Source organism: Myxine glutinosa, chromosome 1 (assembly GCF_964187855.1).
Source record: "Myxine glutinosa chromosome 1, kmMyxGlut1.1, whole genome shotgun sequence".
NCBI classification, from domain to species: Eukaryota; Metazoa; Chordata; class Myxini; order Myxiniformes; family Myxinidae; genus Myxine; species Myxine glutinosa.
Genome location: NC_136261.1, coordinates 160,268,303 through 160,291,440, shown reverse-complemented (window position 1 = coordinate 160,291,440; position 23,138 = coordinate 160,268,303). Strand labels below are relative to the sequence as shown.

At 43.2% G+C, this 23,138-nt stretch overlaps 1 protein-coding gene across 3 annotated transcripts in view; it reads right to left on the bottom strand.

The window, feature by feature from the left end:
* Positions 1–23,138, bottom strand: part of LOC144892430 (uncharacterized) — an 82,551-nt gene that overhangs the window by 23,492 nt on the left and 35,921 nt on the right. The window contains exons 1-3 of one of the 3 annotated variants that reach the window (XR_013623639.1): positions 14,601–14,619; positions 13,201–13,318; positions 12,851–13,025 (exon numbers count right to left, since the gene is read on the bottom strand). Coding sequence is in view for 2 of the 3 variants with exons in the window: in XM_078779184.1 (XP_078635310.1) it covers positions 4,409–4,643 (235 nt within the window). In the remaining variant the exon portion in view is untranslated. Of the gene's footprint in view, positions 1–4,408; positions 5,180–12,850; positions 13,026–13,200; positions 13,319–14,600; positions 14,620–23,138 lie in introns of those variants that run through there. The other 2 variants (XM_078779184.1, XM_078779190.1) reach the window with 2 other exon arrangements.

The window sequence follows — 23,138 nt, the reverse complement described above, 5'->3', positions numbered from 1 at the left end:
ATCCAAGTTAATCGGATGAAAAGTGATGATTTTTCAGATGGGAATTTATGATTTTAGAAGTTTGACCTTGAGTTGACATTTGACCTTTTAACCTCAAAAATAGTTGGTTCCCCAATTTAGTGACTTAATATGCAAAAGCTGTTCAATTTTCAAGTCAATCGGATGAAAAATGGCAATTCTATAAATTTGACCTCAAAATCAACGAGAATGGCACTCGGAAGAGAGCATACCTCCGCCTGGTTGGCCATATCACTCAATGGTGAAGAATGAACCACCTTTAGAGGCCATTTTTTCCCTGCAGAGTGGGGGTTGGCCTTTTTTGGGCACCATGGTGCCCTTTTTGAGGCAATGTTTTATGGCCGGATGCTCTTCCTGCCGCCAACCCTGTTGATCACCTCTTGCGACACACAGGGAATTACCAGTGAGCTGGTACTCAATTTGCCGACCTCGGAAGGATGACAGGCTGAATCAACCCCCTGGCGTTAATTCAGCGATCGACCGGGATTCGAACCCAGGATCCTGGGATCCCAAGCCGGCACCTCCAACCGTTAAGCCAACACCAGGCTCAATGGTGAAGAATAATTTAAAAAATTCTACTAGCCGAATCCGAATCCGGATATTCACCAAAATCGAATCTGCTCTTCCTTGTCACACACACAACCTGTCCACCAGGTTTCGTCCAAATCCGTCCATAGCTTTTTGAGATATCCTGCTATATGTTGGTGTTAGCCCCGCCTCCCAATGGTGAAGAATCACTTTTAAAATTTGATACTCATATCTGAATCCATGTTCACATCTTCACCAAAATCGAATGGATTCTTCCTTGTCACACACACAACCTGGTTTCGTCTGAATCCGTCCACAACTTTTTGAGATATCTTGTGCACAATCAAACAAACTGATAAACGGACAGACAGGGGTGAAAACATAACCTCCATCCACCTTTGGTAGCTGAGTTGATGCTTCAAGCTTCATGATGTAATAAGCTTCTTCATTATGTCCAAATATAGCCAGGTGTTGGCTTAGCAGTTTGGGTGCCGGCTTGGGATCCTAGGATCCTGGGTTCAAATCCCGGTCGATCGCTGAAATAACACCAGGGTGGTTGACTCAGCCTGTCATCCTTCCGAGGTCGGCAAATTGAGTAACAGTTCACTGGTAATTCCCTGTGTTGCAAGAGGCGACCAACAGGGTTGGTGGCAGGAAGGGCATCCGGCCATAAAACATTGCTTCAAAAAGGGGACCACGGTGCCCGAAAAAGGCCAACCCCTGCTCTGCTGGGAAAAATGGCCTCTAAAGGTGGTTCTTATGTCCAAATATACCATTTGGTGAAGTTTCGTGAAGATCGGTTTAAAATTGTGACCTGTCGGCGATAGACAGACAGACAAACCAACAGACAGAATGAAAAATCACTCATAGAGTGACACTTGGCAAAACAGAACAAAGTAGCATGGCACTCAGTGGAGCATCCTTTGACCTCAAAAATAATTAGTGGTTGAATTCAGTGACCTGATATGCAAATCTTCTTCAAAGTTTAAGTTAATCGGACGAAAATTGACAATTTTAGAAATTCGGCCTATCAGTACCTTTTGGCCTATGTTGACTTCAAAAATAGTTGGTGGTTGGTTCCAGTAAGCCGATATGAAAATCCTTTTCAAATTTCAAGCCAATCGGATGAAAATTGAGGATTTTAGGAATTAGAAAAAAGTGGTTGACCTTTGGCCTATGTTGACCTTGTGACCTATGTTGACCTCAAAAATAGTTGTTGGTTGAATTCAGTTCACAGATATGTAAAGCCAATTCCAATTTCAAGTGAATGGGATGAAAATTGAGGATTTTGGAAATTTGAAATTGTTGTTGACCTTTCGCTTATGTTGACCTTTTGGCCTATGCTGATCTCAAACATAGTTGGTGGTTAAATTCAGTTAGCTGCTATGAAAGAATTACATTCGGAAAAAGTTTTTGACCTTTGGCCTTTGTTGACCTCTTGGCCTATGTCGATCTCAAAAATAGTTTGTGGTTGAATTCAGTTAGCCGATTTGTAAATCTTTTTCAAATTTCAAGTGAATGGGATGAAAATTGAGGATTTTAGAAATTTGAAATTGCTGTTGACCTTTGGCCTATGTTGATCTCAAAAATAGTTTATGGTTGAATTCAGTTAGGCGATATGTAAATCCTTTTCAAATTTCAAGTGAATGGGATGAAAATTGAGGATTTTGGAAATTTGAAATTGTTGACCTTTCACCTATGTTGACCTTTTGGCCTATGCTGATCTCAAAAATAGTTGGTGGTTAAATTCAGTTAGCTGCTATGAAAGTCCTATTCAAATTTCAAGTCAATTCTGTTACGTGGTCCCCTCGGTGACTACCTGGTCTCGGTGACCCCCGGACCGTGAGAGGAACTTCGCCAGAAAGTGGTATTATATATGCGCTTTCGCAACGCAATCCCTATGAATTCCACCCAAGAGAAAACTGATTTTCAATGATATATTTCAAGGGTAATGATACCATACAATTTCAATGATACAATCAAGGATATATTCCCCGAGCACTCCACCATCCACAATTCACACTCAACAATCAATCCCCTAGATGATTAAGATGGCCATCTTACATACGTGTGTCCCCTTTTGTACTCACGACCCCCTTTGGTCTCTGTCCCTCACAATGTCTCTGGGCCCCTCCTGACCAAGATGCTGGTCGGCTTCGCCGCACTCGGGCGGTTGAACGAACCCCGGGTGGACGTTTTTCCACCGGGCAGGTATCGTACCGGGCACCACGGCTGCAGCCCCCTCCTGGCCACGCGACGCGGGTACTGTAAAGCAGGCAAAAGCCACACGCCGCTTGCAACGCGTGTTAGGCCCCAACGTGCGACCCGTACGCGTCTTTGTAGACGGTGCCGCGAACGGTGCCAAACGCTGGGTCGGTGCACGGCCCCACGGCAGCTTGACGTGTCCACCGGGTAGGTATCGTACCCGGTAACTCCTCTCGCCAGACGGGCTTGGGAACGCCGCTTTTCCACACGGCTCAATATCGATCCCACCTCTCGTCGGAGCGGGGCGAGGAAGAAGAATCCTCGTCGCTTCTCTCGACCTCGTGTCTTTCTTCTCCCGTTTCCGGTCTCTTTTTCCAGAAGGGCTCCTGACCCTCCAACCACAACAACCCTTAATCGACTACACATTGATAAGCAAAGACCTGAATAGTAATTCACATACATTCCCATAAATATGTAACAATTGGATGAAAATTGAGGATTTTAGAAATTCTAAAAAAGTGGTTGACCTTGGCCTATGTTGACCTTTTGGCCGACGCTGATCTCAAAAATAGTTTGTGGTAGAATTCAGTTTGCCGATATGTAAATCCCATTCAAATTTCAAGTCAATCGGATGAAAATTGAGGATTTTAGAAATTCGGAAAAAGTGTTTGACCTTTGGCCTTTGTTGACCTTTTGGCCGACGCTGATCTCAAAAATAGTTTGTGGTAGAATTCAGTTTGCCGATATGTAAATCCCATTCAAATTTCAAGTCAATCGGATGAAAATTGAGGATTTCAGAAATTCGAAAAAAGTGGTTGACCTTTGGCCTAAGCAGATCGCAAAAATATTTGTTGGTTAAGTTCAGTAAGCTGATATGTATATCCTATTAAAATTTCAAGTCAATTGGATGAAAATTGAGGATTTTAGAAAGTTGAAAAAAAGTGGTTGACCTTTGGCCTAAGCAGATCGCAAAAATATTTGTTGGTTAAGTTCAGTAAGCTGATATGTATATCCTATTAAAATTTCAAGTCAATTGGATGAAAATTGAGGATTTCAGAAATTCGAAAAAAGTGGTTGACCTTTGGCCTAAGCAGATCGCAAAAATATTTGTTGGTTAAGTTCAGTAAGCTGATATGTATATCCTATTAAAATTTCAAGTCAATTGGATGAAAATTGAGGATTTTAGAAAGTTGAAAAAAAGTGGTTGACCTTTGGCCTATGTTGACCTTTTGACCTTGTAACCTCAAAAATATAGGATTTTGTCGGACCACGAACTCTACTATTTGGTGAAGTTTCGTGAAGATTGGTTAAAAATTATGACCTGTAGGCAAGTTTCAGTGAGCGGACAGACAAACACACAAACAAACAAACACACAAACCGGAGTGATCAAAATACTTGCAAAAAAAAAAAAAAAAAAAATGGCCAAGTAATAACGCACAAGACCAACCAATATACATACTTGAAAAATCTTGGATTTTGCAAGTAATGAAACAACCATGTGCATGTTGCCCGACCCCGCAGAGCAAAGTTAAACGCAGTCTTCTGACGTCACACATACAAATGCATTACAATGCAAAGCATGCAGATGTTAGTCTGAAGTCAAATGATAAATAATTAATTAATTGTACTCGTGGCTACATCAATCACGTCACTCACCAGTGACGAAGTGTTTGCAGCAGAGCACGGCATGTCGCCCCGGACTCCAGCGAGTCCCAGATTTGGTCACCTTCCGCACGGCATTCAACCACTTGTCGCGTCTTTCAGGGGATTTCTTTCTGGAAGGAAACTTGAAGAACGATAACTTTTCCCCCCTTTTGAGGTTGTGGTTGGTACAAAACACGGCTTCACAGCTTTTGGGCATGACGCAGCTTACCTCAAAAGGCTGAAGCATCGGTACGTACGAACAAATCGAACATGTGAAAGTGAAAACGAACGATCGAGCTACTTATATTGGCGGCCTGCACGTGCAGCTGACGTACCGGTAGCGATACGACAACGTGCGGAAGTGAGCGCTACGAAGCTTCTCCTTTCACCTCGCCTCGAGTCTCGGGCACCAAGTTCCCGGATGCGAAGGCGAAATCCCAGCACGATCTCAGCCGGCAGTGGCGAGCGATCCGTTGCTGTGTGTTGTTTTCACCGCGCTAAAATGGCGGCGGCCGTCGCTAACCGGAAGTAAACGAAATATTTTATGCATTCACCTCCTTTTGAAGCCGTTTATATCCGAGGATGCAATGAGCTGTCGCTTCGCCTCATCACAGGGCGAGCACACCTGGCTGCATGAATTCGTTTGGTAATTTGTTCAGGATGGATGCCGGCGATAATTCGCCTCCTATTCGTGAGACACGTCGTGGTATCTCTTTGGTGTACCAACTGCACGTGGTAGTAACTGGTCCACCCGGCTGAACGTCGATCCTGGGGATGCCTTGCCTGCAAAACACCAATCTGACAGCTATGAGAAGGGTAGGGAATCGAACCCGGGCTATCACCTCCAGTCTAAGGTAAGTGCACTCACCATTCCGTGGGAGATCAGTTTATTTATAATCATACATTATATAACTCCAGAAATGGATGTTTGTGTGTTTGTTTGAATCACTCCTGAACCGCTGGTCAACCAAACTTGACAAAAAGACTAAGCTGGGTCACATGATGCAGGTTCTCGCGACTTCATTTCCCCCCTCCCCAAAGGGGTTTTCTGCCTTGCGTGAAATCCGGGTTAAGGTGTATTTCTGTGTTAAGATAGCTAATCGTGGAATTTTCCCAAGGCCTCTTCTAATACGTAATAGGAAAAGTCATTAAAACTGCGAGCAGTGGAGGTTTTTTCATGAAATCCAATATGGCCGCCGTGTCACATGGCCTATGACGTCATCCTTAGGACATACATCACCATTTTAGAGACAAACCACTTCACCGATGATGTCTTATTCAACAAACATTGTGTACCATGGGTAGATGATCATAACCTGACAAGTATTCGATAGCATTTGCGGTTTCAGAGAAAAAGCTTTTTTATAGTTTTCGTTTAAATCCAAGCTGTTTGCAATGGTAAATGCAAAATCAAAATTTGGTTAAAAAAAAAAAAAAAAAAAAAAATAGCAATAACTCCCCTTAACGCCAACATTGCGTTGGGGTTTCTATTTAATCGGAGAAGCAGTTCCAGAGAAATTGCTTTTTTTAGGTTATATGAACATGGAAAAGTACTCCAAGATGATGTCACCTATGACGTACATGTCACCTATGAGGTACTCCAAGATGATGTCACCTATGACGTCATCAATGTAATATTTCCCGTTGCCAAACCATGTGACCGATCAAAACAAAATTCAAGGTCTTATTGATGCATAGATGGCACAAAAAAAAAGTTTCGTGTTAATCGGATAAAAAAGTTTTTTTTTACCTCGGCGTAGCTGCCAAACCGCTTCACCGATGATGTCATCTTGAACAACGTTTTTGCACCATGGGTAGTCGATCATAACCTGACAAGAATCAAATCGATAACATTTGTGGTGTCGGAGAAAGAGCTTTTCTAAGTTCTGGCTTAAATCCAAGCTAGTTGCCATGATGATTGCAAAAATCAAAATTCCGAAGAAAGGTGGCATCAACTCCCATTGGCCCCAATATTTCTGGAAAGTTTCAACTTGATTGGAACAACGGTGCCGACACTACAGCTTCCACAAAATTCAGCGGAAAGAATAGTCATTATCTAATAAAGATAGGAGACCCTGTCCTTTTCAACTAAAAAAACAACAAAAAAACAATCAGCTTTTAGCTTTTGATTGGTGAACCAATTCAGTGACTCAATATGCAAATTCTTAAAATCCCAGGTTAATTGGATGAAAATTGACGATTTTATGTGACGCTGACCTTTGACCTTTTGACCAGATTATTAATTTGTCCTCTCCATAGTCTCAAAATACAGCGTTGTTGAAAATTTGATGATTAAGCTCAAATGGTAAAAATATTCCAGCCTGGACAGACAGAGACAGACGTACATAATTGCTTGCAAAACCCTGTCTCCCATGAAGAGTTCATGGACCACGATACCCCACTCAGTGTTACTTCAATTTTACTTTTTTTTTTTACATTTCTTTTTAAATCAGAAATTATTTCACCAATTTTAAAGTTTAGTGCTATTGAAGTAGTCCAGAAGCAGGCCCGAGCACCATCTTTACATATCACACCACCAACGTTCCCATACCTCCTCCCCCCAAGCCCTCTCCCTCCCACAGATCTCCCAATGTCCCTGCTCTCCATATTGTCTCCCGCTCCCTTTATCATATGTTTTATGTTTTATGTGTTAGTTTGTCTTTGTGTGATCAATGTTTCATGTGTCTTTCACTGAGGAGAGACTTCCGTCTGGCCACTCTACCATAAAGCCCAGATCGGTGGAGTGTTGCAGTGATGGTTGTCCTTCTGGAAGTTTCTCCCATCTCCACACAGGATCTCTGGAGCTCAGCCAGAGTGACCATCGGGTTCTTGGTCACCTCTCTTACCAAGGCCCTTCTCCCCCGATTGCTCAGTTTGGCCGGGCGGCCATCTCTAGGAAGAGTCCTAGTTGTTCCAAACTTCTTCCATTTAAGAATCATGGAGGTCACTGTGCTCTTGGGAACCTTCAATGCAGCAGAGATTTGTTTGTAGGCTTCCCCAGATCTGTGCCTCGACACAATCCTGTCTCTGAGCTCTGCAGGCAGTTCCTTCGGCCTCATGGCTTGGTTTTTGCTCTGATGTGCATTGTCAGCTGTGAGACCTTATATAGACAGGTGTGTGCCTTTCCAAATCATGTCCAATCAATTGAATTTACCACAGGTGGACTCCAATCAAGGTGTAGAAACATCTCAAAGATGATCAAGAGAAATGGGAGGCACCTGAGCTAAATTTCAAGTGTCATAGCAAAGGGTCTGAATACTTATGTAAATGTGATATTTCAGTTTTTTCTTTCAAATAAATTTGCAAAACTTTCTAAAATCCTGTTTTCTCTTTGTCATTATGGGGTATTGTGTGTAGATTGATGAGGGAAAAAATGAATTTAAACCATTTCAGGATAAGGCTGCAACATAACAAAATGTGAAAAAAGTGAAGGGGTCTGAATACTTTCTGAATGCACTGTCTATTGCTTTTTGCCCGATCTCTCAATGGTGAAGAAACACTTAAGAATTAAATAATTCTCATATCCGAATCCATATTCAGATCTTCACCAAAATTGAATCGATTCTTCCTTCGTCACACACCGAACCTGTCCACCAAGTGTCGCCCAAATCCGTCTACAACTTTTTGACATATCCTGCTATGTATCGTTTTTGTCCCTATCTCCCAATGGTGAAGAATCACTTTAAAATTCTACTAGCCGGATCCGAATCCGGATCTTCACCAAAATCTAATCATTTCGACCTTGTCACATGCACTACCTCTCTACCGAATTTCGTTCGAATCAGTCCACAACGTTTTTGAGATATCTTGTTCGGTCACAGACAAATGGACAGACAGGGGTGAAAACATAACCTCCATCCACCTTCGGTGGCGGATGTAACAATGACCTTTTTATCAAAGCCTATTAGGAAGGTCAGGTATGGTAAGGGAATAGTAACGATAGAGGAGTAGGTAGGTGTTGTTGTTGTTGTTGTTGTTGTTGTTGTTGTTGTTGTTGTATAGCCGCGGACAGTTCTCTCGAACAAGCCCGCGGCACAGAGACAGCTGATCAATCTCACAGGAGCGACCCAGAGATGCCTGATATCCAGGATAGTGTACCTCCGTCTTCATGAAGTCAGAGCCACGACAGAGATGGTGAGAGGGAGGGAGGGAAAATGAGAGAGAGAGAGAGAAAGAGAAAAAGAAAAAGACAAAGAGAAAGACAAAGAGAAAGTCAAAGAGAAAGACAAAGACAAAGAGAAAGTCAAAGAGAAAGACAAAGACAAAGAGAAAGACAAAGAGAAAGTCAAAGAGAAAGACAAAGACAAAGAGAAAGACAAAGAGAAAGACAAAGAGAAAGACAAAGACAAAGAGAAAGACAAAGAGAAAGTCAAAGAGAAAGTCAAAGAGAAAGACAAAGAGAAAGACAAAGAGAAAGACAAAGAGAAAGTCAAAGAGAAAGACAAAGAAAAAGTCAAAGAGAAAGACAAAGAGAAAGACAAAGAGAAAGACAAAGAGAAAGAGAAAGACAAAGAGAAAGACAAAGAGAAAGTCAAAGAGAAAGACAAAGAGAAAGTCAAAGAGAAAGAGGAAGACAAAGACAAAGACAAAGACAAAGACAAAGTCAAAGAGAAAGACAAAGAGAAAGTCAAAGAGAAAGACAAAGAGAAAGTCAAAGAAAAAGACAAAGAGAAAGACAAAGAGAAAGAGGAAGACAAAGACAAAGACAAAGAGAAAGACAAAGAGAAAGAGGAAGACAAAGAGTAAGACAAAGAGAAAGACAAAGACAAAGAGTAAGACAAATAGAAAGACAAAGACAAAGAGAAAGACAAAGAGAAAGACAAAGACAAAGAGAAAGTCAAAGAGAAAGACAAAGACAAAGAGAAAGACAAAGAGAAAGTCAAAGAGAAAGACAAAGAGAAAGTCAAAGAGAAAGAGAAAGTCAAAGAGAAAGTCAAAGAGAAAGACAAAGAGAAAGTCAAAGAGAAAGACAAAGAGAAAGACAAAGAGAAAGTCAAAGAGAAAGTCAAAGAGAAAGACAAAGAGAAAGACAAAGAGAAAGACAAAGAGAAAGTCAAAGAGAAAGAGGAAGAGAAAGACAAAGAGAAAGACAAAGAGAAAGTCAAAGAGAAAGTCAAAGAGAAAGACAAAGAGAAAGTCAAAGAGAAAGACAAAGAGAAAGACAAAGAGAAAGTCAAAGAGAAAGTCAAAGAGAAAGTCAAAGAGAAAGTCAAAGAGAAAGACAAAGAGAAAGAGGAAGAGAAAGTCAAAGAGAAAGACAAAGAGAAAGTCAAAGAGAAAGACAAAGAGAAAGTCAAAGAGAAAGACAAAGAGAAAGTCAAAGACAAAGACAAAGAGAAAGACAAAGAGAAAGTCAAAGAGAAAGACAAAGAGAAAGTCAAAGAGAAAGTCAAAGAGAAAGTCAAAGAGAAAGTCAAAGAGAAAGACAAAGAGAAAGTCAAAGAGAAAGACAAAGAGAAAGACAAAGAGAAAGACAAAGAGAAAGTCAAAGAGAAAGACAAAGAGAAAGTCAAAGAGAAAGACAAAGAGAAAGTCAAAGACAAAGACAAAGAGAAAGACAAAGAGAAAGACAAAGAGAAAGACAAAGAGAAAGTCAAAGAGAAAGTCAAAGAGAAAGACAAAGAGAAAGTCAAAGAGAAAGACAAAGAGAAAGAGGAAGAGAAAGACAAAGACAAAGACAAAGAGAAAGACAAAGAGAAAGACAAAGAGAAAGACAAAGAGAAAGAGGAAGACAAAGAGAAAGACAAAGAGAAAGACAAAGAGAAAGACAAAGAGAAAGAGAAAGAGGAAGAGAAAGACAAAGACAAAGAGAAAGAGAAAGACAAAGAGAAAGACAAAGAGAAAGACAAAGAGAAAGTCAAAGAGAAAGACAAAGACAAAGACGAAGAGAAAGACAAGAGGGAAAGGGCCGGTCCATGTGGACTGATCGACACTGACCGTGACTGCGCTGCCCTGACGAATCCGGACAGCAGGGAAGAATGGGGAGGATTTGGCCCCCGACTTGTGTTGGGGGTACAACCACCGCAAAGAGGCGTCCCCTATAGTTGTAGAAGGTGGGTGTTGATGTTGAAGGTGTAAGGATATTGAGAAGTGTTAGTGGAGGTGCGATGTATGTTTAAAAGGGGTGCTCCATTTTATAGATGTTCATGAGGTAGCTCTAAACACAACCCTTTAGACTCGTTACTTCTGGTGTACAACCCTTTAGACTCGTTACTTCTGGTGTACAACCCTTTAGACTCGTTACTTCTGGTGTACAACCCTTTAGACTCGTTACTTCTGGTGTACAAAGTCATAGGCCTTTTCACACTGCTTGGTTTGTTTCCATGACGAGCACGTGTTGCACAATCTCAGTTAGGAAATCGAGTTTGTTTAACAAGTTCAGGCTCCACCGCTATGGACTGCAGGTGTGCTATTGTCGTGATGAGCTGTCTCACCATAATCGCAATGTCACTCTCTGACTCATTGTGTGGAGAAAGGAGGAAAATCCCATTTTCAGACATGACGGGAACATACGACTGCAACGTATTTGATGCCAACAGTGCTGAGCCTGTTTTAAAATGTGAACGAGACTTTTTTTTTTGTCATTCCTCGACCTTTTTTCCTCGATGTGAAACATTTTTCCATTTAATATTTTTTCCATTACACCTTTGTTGTTGTAATTCTACAGGTATCGTTGTAAATGCCATATTGTTACAAAATCGATGACCGCAACAACCAGGAATGAGATGTGATGTGTCCCATGGTGTGTTCTGAAAAGGGTAGTCCATTGTGTTCTTGAGCGCTGATCCAATTCCAGAAAATTTCCTGACGACTGCTGAGAAGTGGACAATGGAGGAAACATATTCCTTCTGTAATCAAACATCGACTCGACTACGCATAGACAAGCACATTGCCACAGTTGTCCTGCTTCTTCGGTCTCTGGAAATCTGTAGTTATTTGTAATACAGTTTCTAAGACTCAGGATGAGCTTGCACCTATTACCTGCGCAAAAGAGACATGAAAAGACATAGTCACAGTTCTACGTGAATTTACAATAATTGGACTTCAGGAGGAAATGGACAAATCTAGACAGTATATGCAATTTGACCTTGGTATCATGGGATCATGAGTGATCTGCTCAGATGGGAATGCCATTCATCACATCCGCCACCTCAGGTGGACGGAGGTTAAGTATTCACCCCCTGTTTGTCTGTTTGTTGGTGAGCCGGATATCTCGATAAGTTATGGACGGATTCCGACAAAACTTTGTGGACAGGGTGGGTGTGTGACATGGACGACTTAATTCTATTTTGGTGAGGATCCGGATCTGGATACTAGAATTTTGAAGTAACTTTTCACCATTGAGAGATAAGGCCAAAAACGATACATAACGCAATATCTCAAAAAGTTGTTGACGGATTATGATAAAACTGAGTGGATGAGTTGGTAAGCGACAAAAACAAACCGATTCGATTTTGGTTTATGTCCGGATCGAGATCTGGTCTATAATTGGGATACAAAACGTAAACCGTTCAGCCTGGCGGAGGTATGCGCTCTATCTAGTGCCATTCTAGTGTGTTGCGTATTTTTTTCACTTGTTTAACGATAAATGTGCTTCAAAGTACCTATGCTTGCATAAGCACATACCCCAACAAACAACAACAACAACAGGCATTTTAAGGCCATTTTCCCTACTAGAGCGGGGGTTAGCCTTGCGGTCCCCATGACAATCTTCTCCATTTTGTCCTATTTTCTGCATCTCCCCTTGTTAACCCCCTTGCCCGCATTTCTTCTTCCACCATCTTTAGCCAAGTCTTTCTCGGTCTTCCCCGTCCCCTACTTCCTTCTACATTCATTTCCATCACTCTTCTCAACCAGTCACTTTCATCCTTCCTCAACACATGACCAAACCATCTCAACCTGTTCCTCTTCACAGCATCCATCACAGGCTCTATTCCTGTCATCTTTCGCAATTCATCATTTGTCTTCCTCTCTCTCAACGATACTCCGCACATCCGTCGAACCATTCGCATTTCCACCCTTTCCAGCCTTCGTTGCTGCTCTTCGTTCATTATCATGTCTCGCTCCCATAAATCATAACACTTCTCACACATGCAGCATACACCTTTCCCTTCAGCTTCAACGACACTTCCCTCCTAGTCATAAGCACGTACCCCAAAACACTCAAATATGCTTGTCTAAAAGTTAAATGTAAATAAGAGGTTAGGTAAATATATATTACTGATTTAGTTGAGATACCTTAGGTTGTGGCATTCTCCTGTCTTTGCTGTATGGCTCTGAGTTCAACCCTCAGCTAAACAAACAGACTATAACCGCTAGTCAGACGCTGGCAGAGAGCATTGTATCATTGATTCCTGTCGTCCTCACACCTTTGGTGTTGTGTCCTGGCCTAATCTCAAAATCCACAATGTGGTGAGTGGCAATGAACAAGAAATCAATTAAGCACTACATCGATAACGTGATGTGGATGATGATGTGATGTGCCAATCATCCGCTTTATTTCATATATTCCTCCGAGACCATTGTATTGTTAGACCACAATAAGTGTCAATACATGAGACAAAAGAGACACAGGAACTGAAATAGAGGTAAAAGACCACGGTGAGATGAAACAAACAGAAGGAGATACCTGGAAATGGAAAGAAGTTGTTAGGGTTAAACACATGATGAATAGCTCGTAGAGCTGGCATCCAGTGACATCAGAAGAAGCCAAAGAAGAAATGTTTTAAAATAATAATTTTGCTAAATTATCTTTGCATGAAAACCTTTTTCTCCAAATATCATCAATTCAAACATAATCTTACTGAATGTGTTCTGGGAGCTTCTTTCTTCAATGCAATTGTCACCAACTGACTGGATTCCGGCCAACGTTCATAAAGGGTGTGGTCCGTGTTTTTCCCTGCGTTCTTTGCTACCATACCGCTGTTGGGAGGTGTCAGACAATTCAGGTCAGGCGAGGCTTTTTTATTACAGTGATCTAAGGCTTATGGAGGAGTCCTCCCCCCCGACCCGGAAAAGTATTCCAACTTTTACATGGATTACAAGGACAGCAGTACACAATGAACAAAAACACATGGTATGTGGGATTTGAACCTGGGATCTGCTGCATCTTGAGCTTCAGGTTCAGATGGCAACGCGAAGAAGCTAATCTTATAAGATATTGCTTAATAAAATCTAATAAAATATTATTTGCAGCCAAATGGTGATAAATCGTTAGAGGAATTTCAACCTATTCCAAAGGTAATGCTAGGTTGGGTGAGCAGGAAGACTTAATTGTCGACCTGATCTCTGTCGACTTGGCTGTTTTGTTCACATCATTCATGTCGACTCCATTTTTTGTTGTTGTTGCGCTTTATAATGTCCACAATGAGTAGAACACCACTGAATGTTTGGAGGATTTCCATTCCCCATTAATGTATGTTTTTTTTTTTGTTTTTTTTTTGTCCTCAAAAACACGACCTCAAATTCTTAACAACTGTCAAGTTGATGTAGTAATAAAGTATTCAATCTTGATCTTGAATCTTGAATTGAGCTATACCAAAAACGCCAAACATGAATTGCCAAACCAACTTGAACTCATAGACTCATCGAGCGCATACCTCCGCCAGGCTGAACAGTCGATGTTTTGTATCCCACTGATGGATCTGGATTCGGAAATCGAATCGGACCAAAATCGAATCGGACCAAAATCGAATCGGACCAAAATCGAATCGGCTCGTTCTTGTCTCCTCACCAACTCATCCACCAAGTTTTGTCATAATCCGTCCATAACTTTTTGAAATATCTTGCTATATATCATTTTGGCCCGATCACGCAATGGTGTGGAATCACTTAAAAAATTAAAAACTTCTTGTATCCGGATTCAGATTAGGATCTTCACCAAAATTAGATCAATTCTTCCTTATCACACACCCAACCTGTCCACTAAGTTTTGTCCGAATCCATTCACAATGTTTTGAGATATCGTGTTATATATCATTTTTTGCCTGATCTCTCAATGGTGATGAATCACTTAAGAAATTTCTGATCCGAATCCAGATTCGAATCTTCACCAAAATCTAATCAATTCTTCCTTGTCACATACCCAACCTCTCCACCAAATTACTTCCGAATACGTCCACAACTTTTTGAGATGTCCTGTTCAAAGACAGAGAAACAGACAGACAGACAAACATACAGCGGTGAACACATAACCTTTGCCCACGTTCGGTGGCGGAGGTAAAAAGTTAACTTCCTTCAAGGATCCACATGATCATGGTCTGCTTCTCACCCACCCCAGAAAAGGTATGCGGCCTCGCATCATAACTAACCTTTGTCCCACCCGAGCCTCACTAGTTGACCATACACGTACATCCAGAAACCCATTCTTTGTTTCCTTTCACAAGTCCAAACTCCATGCTAAATACACTTGTTTGCACTATGCACACATTACAACAAAATTCGTTCTCCAGTCCCTTCTCTTGTGCACAATAAATTGTTGGAATTTTGTCTCTGTCATTTATTAACACCATGTCAGAGCATTCCCAGCAAGGCCAAACATATATATTTTTCCAATAAGAGAGCTTCAGGTATGAGCAAGGTTGGTAATTGATAAATTAAATAAAATGTATCTTTCATGGAAAAAAATATAGTGTAAATAAAGAACCAAAATCTTTCATTGATGAATATATAAGCACCTCGCAAGTATTCAGAGCAGATTAGTTGTGGAGTGTTAGTCTTTGTTGTCCTTGTCCTCACTGGTTTTTTTTTTAATTAAAAAAAAAAATTTGTATACAAGATCGAGGCTCATGTAAGAGCTAACATTAATCACAAAAACATAAATAGACACATACACCATATGATCAAGGGAGCGGGAGACAAGATGGGGGGAGAGAGAGGGAAGCACACAAGTACAACAGCAAAGAACAGGGACATCGGGAGATCTGTGGGAGGGAGAGGGCTTGGGGGGAGGGGGCAGGGGAAGGGGGGGGGGGGAGGGTGGGAGAGGTATAAAATACATGGACACTGCTCGGACTTCCAGAAAAGAAGTCGGTATTTCAAAAAGGTGGATTTGGGGTGAATTAACGGGGGTAGAAAAGATCAAGGTTTTGGATTGGGGAAGATAAGAGATGGTGGTGAACAGCTGTTTTAAAGACCTGGAGGGAGGAGTGGGATTGAAGAGAGTGAGGGAGTTTGTTCCAGAGGCGGGAGAAAAGAGGAATGAAAGAGCGAAGGTGAGCAGAGAGTCTTGATTTTGGCAGTTTCACCAAAAGAGGGTTGCTGGCAGATCTTGTACGTACTGCAGGAATATTTGGGGGACAGAGTACAGACAGAGCTGGGGGAGCTAGGCCGGAGAGCAGTCGGTAGAAGACAGAAAGACCACCAACCTGTGTGCAGTGAGCGAGTGAAAGGCCCTCAAAATCAGCTTCATCGCGGGAGATTCCTGCTCCTGGACTCCGTGGACTCCCTGCTGCTCCTGGACTCCCTGTCCTTTCCTCCTGACAAGGTGGAAAGGTTTCTCTCAACCCTCGACTCTGATTCTGCAACTGGACCTGACGACATCAGCCCACGGGTCCTAAAATCCTATTCTTCCGCTCTTTCACTCCCTCTCTCTGTTCTCTTCACCCTCTCTTTTGCTCAAGGTCAACTGCCATCTGCTTAGAAATCAGCCAACATCACCGCTTTGCACAAAAAGGTGCAAAAACAGATCCTAGCAACTACAGACCAATCAGCCTTCTCCCAATTATCAGCAAAGTCATGGAATTCCATCATTGCTTCGGATATGAAATCTTTCCTCTTCTCCAATGGCTTGATCTCTGATCATCAATTTGGTTTCAGACCAGGTCACTCTACTCTGGACATGCTGCTTCTGCTGTCTCAACAATGGATGGAGGTCCTCAATGCCAAACAGGAAATTAGAGCTGTCTCCCTCGACATATCACGTGCCTTCGATACGGTCTGGCACCCCGCTCTGCTCACCAAACTCTCCTCCTTTGGTATCCATGGAAATCTCCACGCATGGCTGGCGGACTTCCTCTATCGTCGTAGTCAACGTGTGGCCCTGAATGGGTTTCTCTCATCTCCTCTTCCTGTTCAGGCTGGAGTTCCCCAAGGCAGTGTTCTGGGCCCTGTGCTTTTTCTGGTCTTCATCAATGATCTCTCTGACTCTCTTGAAAATCCTCTCTATCTCTTTGCTGATGACTCCACTCTCTGCCGCTCCATTCCTCATCCCTCAGATCGGCAGTCTGCAGCCTCCTCACTCTCTGCAGACCTGGACAAAATCACAGACTGGGCAAACAAGTGGAACATGTCTTTCAATCCTGACAAATCTCACACTCTTACGATGTCTCTCCGAAAAGACCGACTGGACAACCCTCCCATCTACTTTCTGAATAATCCTCTCCAAGAAGTTCTGTCACTCAAGCTTTTGGGTCTCACTATCTGCCATGATCTTTCCTGGGAAAACCACATTTCCAAGCTGGCCTCCAAAGATAGTCGCCGACTGGGCATCCTCCGTCGTGCGAAGTCCTTCCTTGGCACACCTGAGCTCCTCACCACATACAAGGCTTTCATCCACAGCTCAATGGAATACTGTTCTCCTCTATGGGCCGGTGCTCCTGCCTCACACCTAGTTCGTCTTCACGCTGTTGAAACCAAAGCGTTCAGAATCATTGGAATCTCCCGCGATGACGCTCTCTCCGAGGGCCTTTCACTTACTCACCGCAGGCAGGTTGGTGGTCTTTCCGTCTTCTACCGACTCCTCTCCGGCCTTGCTCCCACAGCTCTCTCTGGGCTCTGTCCCCCAAATATTCCTACAGGTCGCACAAGATCTGCCTGCAACCCTCTTATGGTTAAACTGCCAAAATCAAGACTCTCTGCTCACCTTCGCTCCTTCATTCCTCTTTTCTCCCGCCTCTGGAACAAACTCCCTCACTCTCTTCAATCCCACTCCTCCCTCCAGGTCTTCAAAACGGCTGTTCACCACCATCTCTTATCTTCCCCAATCCAAAACCTTGATCTTTTCTACCCCCGCTAATTTCACCCCAAATCCACTTTTTTGAGGTGACTTTTGACTTCTTTCCTGGAAGTGCTTGGTGTCCTTGCGATTTATACCTATCCTGCCTCCCCCCAGGCCCTCTCCCTCCCACACATCTCCCGATGTCCCTGCTCTCAAATGTTGTGTTTGTGTGCTTCCTCCCCTTCTCTCCCCATCTTGTCGACCACTCCCCTTTTTATATACTTTGTTTGCTTGTTTATTTGATTTGTTTCTTTGATAAATGTTAGCTCTTTCACGAGCCTCGACTCTGTATTTAAAAAAAATATATATATATCCTGATGTAGGTTTTATTCCAATGGCTGCAGAGTAGAAATCTGAGCAACTTGGGATGGAGTGGAAACCTGTCCAGGATAGAAACATTCATGACTCTTCATGAGTGCCCCGTTATCTGTCATGGGTATGAACCTTCATCTCATGTTAGAACTTCCAAATAGCAATGGACATTTTATATACGTGGAGTCTTAACTAGGCAGGAACCACAAACGTATCACAAGTCATAAATGTCCCCCCTCCCACATCTTTCCCACACCATCTCCACATTTAAAAAAAGATTTTTCTTTAAAAAATCCACATTATGCTCTGAAATTATTTTTGCTTTCTAAATTAAAAGTCCACATATAAATGTGAATTTGTTTGAAAGCTTTGGTCACCAGCCAATCAGTTCCACCCATGATACCTTTCACCCTCCCTCACCCGCAGAGATGCCTATCAGTGGGTGTGGCAATGATAGCGGAAAAAGAAGAAGAGATAACGATTCACTGATATTGTTGCAGTGCCGCTGAATGATCCAATGCTTAGGTTGCCACCAGTCATATCGGCATACTCTTTGTCCACACACACAATTGCCTGGCACAAAATACGTATCGTTCGATGAAACAAAAATCAACAAAGCATTTTCTCTACAAAATGTACAATCATGGAAGAACGAAATGAGAGATAGTAAAAGGGCAACCAACTGACAATGGAGGGCTGGAGCCATTGCCTGAGGACATAACAAGCAAGCGTTCACCTGTGGCTCCACTACCCCCAAAACGAATAAGAAAAGAGATATAGAGGAGGGAAGGAAACGACAGTATAGCCTGTGAGTCAGGGATTAGTTAGTTGATCTAGGTTATGGAGTTTAGTGATTATTTCAATACTAGTAAACAGTCCGTCAAAATGACGGGTTGGAACAGTTTATTCGAGGGTGCAGCCTCGTGAGCGTGCCAAAGTCTGAAGCCTCGGCCTAGTGTCAGGTGTGCTTATATCTTCTTTATTTATGAGACATCTTACGGATGTAAAAGAACACTCGTTTTACTCTGTGCGTTGCACATCACGTGCAGTGAATTTCACCTCCCTGCGCCTTGTATTTATTATTATATATTTAAAAAACGCTTCTGTACACCGCCCTTGAGGATCGGTTTGCAAGCCACCGTCCGCAATTCCAATAGAAGAGACATCATTACTCTTTTATGGAAAATGTCTTTCGAGTTTGTTTTATCCTCAAAAATAGACTGGAGTGAACACACCTTTGTGTTAATAGATTGGTCTTTAGAACCTAAACTTATGAAGGGGGACAGACATCTGTACAAACGCACATTATATTTTATACGGTAGACATGTGATTTAGAATTTGTGATTGGTCTCATAGTTCACAAACTTGATTCTGTAATATAGCCTACTCGCAGAAGTCACCTGGCACTGCCCGGGAGTGGTGGGAGAATAGGGCGAGGGGCAGTGGGATACACGCTGCTGTCCGGCTAGGTGAGCTTTTCTTGGCGATGGTTTTGGGACGTGTTGGTCCTCATGGTGTTTACTTTTTGCCTGCGAGCCGGTGGCAGTAATGCCTGACCCCACATCCAAATATACACTTTGTAGTGGCCTTTGGTGGCCTCCAAACGGCCTACAAGGTCAACAGGTATAACTTAAAACCTTGCCCAAAATCTGAAGTTACGACACCAACAATTTGGGGCCTCTAGATGCCACGGTTCAGCCTTGAAAGAATAACAAACAAACTCCACGCTCCAAATTTCGCAGGTCTCCACGCTCTCCATCGAAATCGAAGTTAAGTCATTGTTCCAATTTGTATTTTCGTTATAACTGTATTTCTTTTATGGTGTATGTACGTTTATTGTCCCGTCAAAGATTTTCGGTGCAAATCTTTCATACCTGTATTGAAAATCGCGTTAATTCGTGTCGTCTCGAGGTCTTGTACAGTGTACACTGTACAACCTTGAGGCTTTGTTTTTCTCTCAGCGCCTGTCGTTTGTGATCCAATAACTTTCGTTCTCTGTTTTCGCAGTCTTTCCACCCCAAAGCCTACTTCCTTATGTAAATCTCAACTAAAAAAAAACAAAAAAAAAAGACTACCTTCTCTGTGCTCATTCGTTTATTCATTCTTATTCGTTCGTTCGTTCTTCGACCACGTGTTTCTCCCCCATTTCCCCAGATAGATTGTCAAATTTCAATTCGTTATTTTATCGTCCATGTGATATTGTTTGATTATTGTTAGTTTTGGTTTGAATTTCCTGTAACTCGTAATTAATTAATCGTTTTCTGCCCTTGTGTGTGGCCTTGTAGTTGTACCCCCGTCGGTGTTTTGTTAACTTAAGTGTGTTTTGCTTGGCTCTTGGTTTTTTCCCTTCTACCCCGAACATAATACTGTCTAACGTTCTAATTCCCCACCCCCCCCCCCCCCCCCCAAAAAAAAAAAAAAAAAAAACCAAAAACATTTATTTTATTTTCTCCACGTGTACTGTTGTCTCATCCTGTATTTTCTGTCCAGGTGTGCTGTTCGCCCCACCCCCATTATCTCCTTGCCATCCACCGTTTGCCCTGTTCACGTGACTCGTGGTGGTCCCTCTCGGCTCTCCCCCCGTTGGTATTTTTGTGCATATAAGATTGTTCATAGTTCTGTTTAAATATTTTTAAATATGTTTAACCTTTCCCCTTCTGTTTTTTATTCAGTGGTATATTACAACACGCTGTTTTTCTTCCTATTTAAAAGGCTTTTCTCAATTTCCTCTCCAACTCATTCCACTTCAAAAAAAAGAAATTCAATATCTTATACGTCTCCCTCACTACATGGTCTAAATTCACATTCATTCCATCCCTCCTCCATCATCCTGAACCGGATTGCTAACTTGAAAATCACAACAAACCCAATTTGTTATCAATGTTCGTCTTTCATTAATCATCCACTTTCTAAACTCCCCTCTTGCCCCTCCCATCCAAATCCCCCCCCTTGCACCTACACTCCGAAACTTCCCCCTTGCCCCTCCACTCTTAAACTCCCCCCTTGCCCCTCCACTCCTGAACTCCCCCCTTGCCCTTCCCCTCCTAAACTTCCCCTTTGCCCCTCCCCTCCTAATCCCCCCCCTTGCCCCTCCACTCCTGATCTCCCCCCTTTCCCCTTCCCTCCAAAACTCCCCCCTTGCCCCTCCCCTCCTAAACTCCCCCCTCACTCCTCCCCTTCAAAACTCCCCCCCAATCCCTCCCATTCAATTCTCCCCCCATACCATTCCTCTCCAATTCTCTCTCCTCCCCCCTCCTCCTCCAAGCTGCCTCCTCCCCACTTCGTCTCCCTTCTATCTCATACCTCCACCCCCCCAAACCTTCTACTTTCCTCTGCCCCCCCTCAAACAACCCCTCACTGTGCCGCATCCCTTCACCAGCAAACCTTTCATCCTCCTCATCCTTCCCTTTCTTGGAACTCTTCTGCAACATCTGAAACACTATCAACTGCTCTCCCTACCTCCCCCTCTCATCCTTCATCTTACCCTACTCCTCCCCTCCCCTGTCCTGTACCCGATGCTCCCCCTCTCTCTTCATTAACGGTATGGACCTCAAACATCCGGGGCCTTCGCTCAAACCTGACTGATCTCTCCATACAGGTTGCTTCTGACAATCCAGACTTGATCTGCTTAACAGAGACTTTCCTCCTTCAAGATGTCTCTGATTCCTTAATATCTCTTCCTGGTTACTCCCTCCTCCGGTATGATAGACCTGAGCCTCGGCCTGGTGGTGGGGTGGCTATCTTTGTCAAAAACTCTCTTCCTCACTCTCCTTGCACTGCTCTCTTTCCTCCTCACCCGCAGGAGTACCTCTGGTTACGGCTTCCTCTCCGCTCCCACCTTTTGTTCATATGTGTTCTGTACCGTCCCCCAAACAGTGATGACTCCATCTACATTTCAATGTCTGACAACATGGACCAACTTCTATCCACTCATCCCAACTCCCTCTTCCTCATATGTGGTGACTTCAACTGTCATCATGCCACCTGGTTGGGTGTGGGTTCCTCTCTCACTAGTCATGGCACCTCAGCAAAGGACTTCTGTGACTCACTGGGATTGACACAATCTGTCAATTTCCCGACCCGGATCTCAGCCAATGGAGTATCTTCTCTTCTAGACTTGGTTATGACAAACTTCCCTGCTAATGTCTGCTGCTCTTCTTCTGCTCCAATCGGTTCTTCTGATCATGTGCTTGTCAAAGTGGACATCTCTCTGGCCATTCTCAGAGAGCCTCCTCAGCGTCGACGAGTCTGGCATTTCACTCAGGCCGACTGGGACGGTCTTCAAGCAGCCATCAATCGTCTGGATTGGTCTCCCATCTCCACTGCCTCTGACATCAATTCTTCCTGGGAATTCTTCCAAAGCAAACTGATCTCTCTCATGCACAGATTTATCCCATCTCGCCTTCAATTGTTTTACCCTTCCTCCCGTCCATGGTACACTGAATCTTGTGGTGAGGCAGTTGCCCTGAAACAACTTGCCTTTGCCTCTTGGAAGGCTAATCCAACTGAAGGAAATCTCAGTTCCTTCCACCAAGCTCGGAACAAGTGTGTGTCGACCCTCAGGAGTGCCAGGAAGCACTATCTCTCCTCACTCAAGAATGAACTCTCAAACCTGTCTCCTTCCTCCAAATCCTGGTGGCGTCTGGTCAAATCCGTTTCTGGTGTTTGTTCCCCCTCCATCCCCTCCCTTACCTCAAATGGCCACACAGTTGACATCGCACGTGACAAAGCCGAATGCCTCAACTCTGTGTTCGCCTCGAAATCCTTAGTCCCAAACCCATCTCTCTCTGTTCCCACCTTTCCCAGTCGAACCCAAATGCTCCTGGACTCTGTGTCCTTCTCTCCTGACAAGGTGGAGGAGTTTTTGTCAAACCTCGACTCTGATTCTGCAACTGGACCAGACGGCATCAGCCCATGGGTCCTAAAATCCTGCTCTGCCGCTCTATCTCACCCTCTCTCTGTTCTTTTCACCCTATCTTTTGCTCAAGGTCATCTGCCAGCATCCTGGAAATCAGCTAACATTACCGCTTTACACAAAAAAGGTGCAAAAACAGATCCTTGCAACTACAGACCAATCAGCCTGCTCCCAATTATCAGCAAAGTCATGGAATCCATCATTGCTTCGGATATGAAATCTTTCCTCTTCTCCAATGGCTTGATCTCTGATCATCAATTTGGTTTCAGACCAGGTCACTCTACTCTGGACATGCTGCTTCTGCTGTCTCAACAATGGATGGAGGTCCTCAATGCCAAACAGGAAATCAGAGCTGTCTCCCTTGACATATCAAGGGCCTTTGATACGGTCTGGCACCCAGCTCTGCTCACCAAACTCTCCTCCTATGGTATCCATGGAAATCTCCATGCATGGCTTGCGGACTTCCTCTCTGGTCGTAGTCAACGTGTGGCCCTGAATGGATTTCTCTCATCTCCCC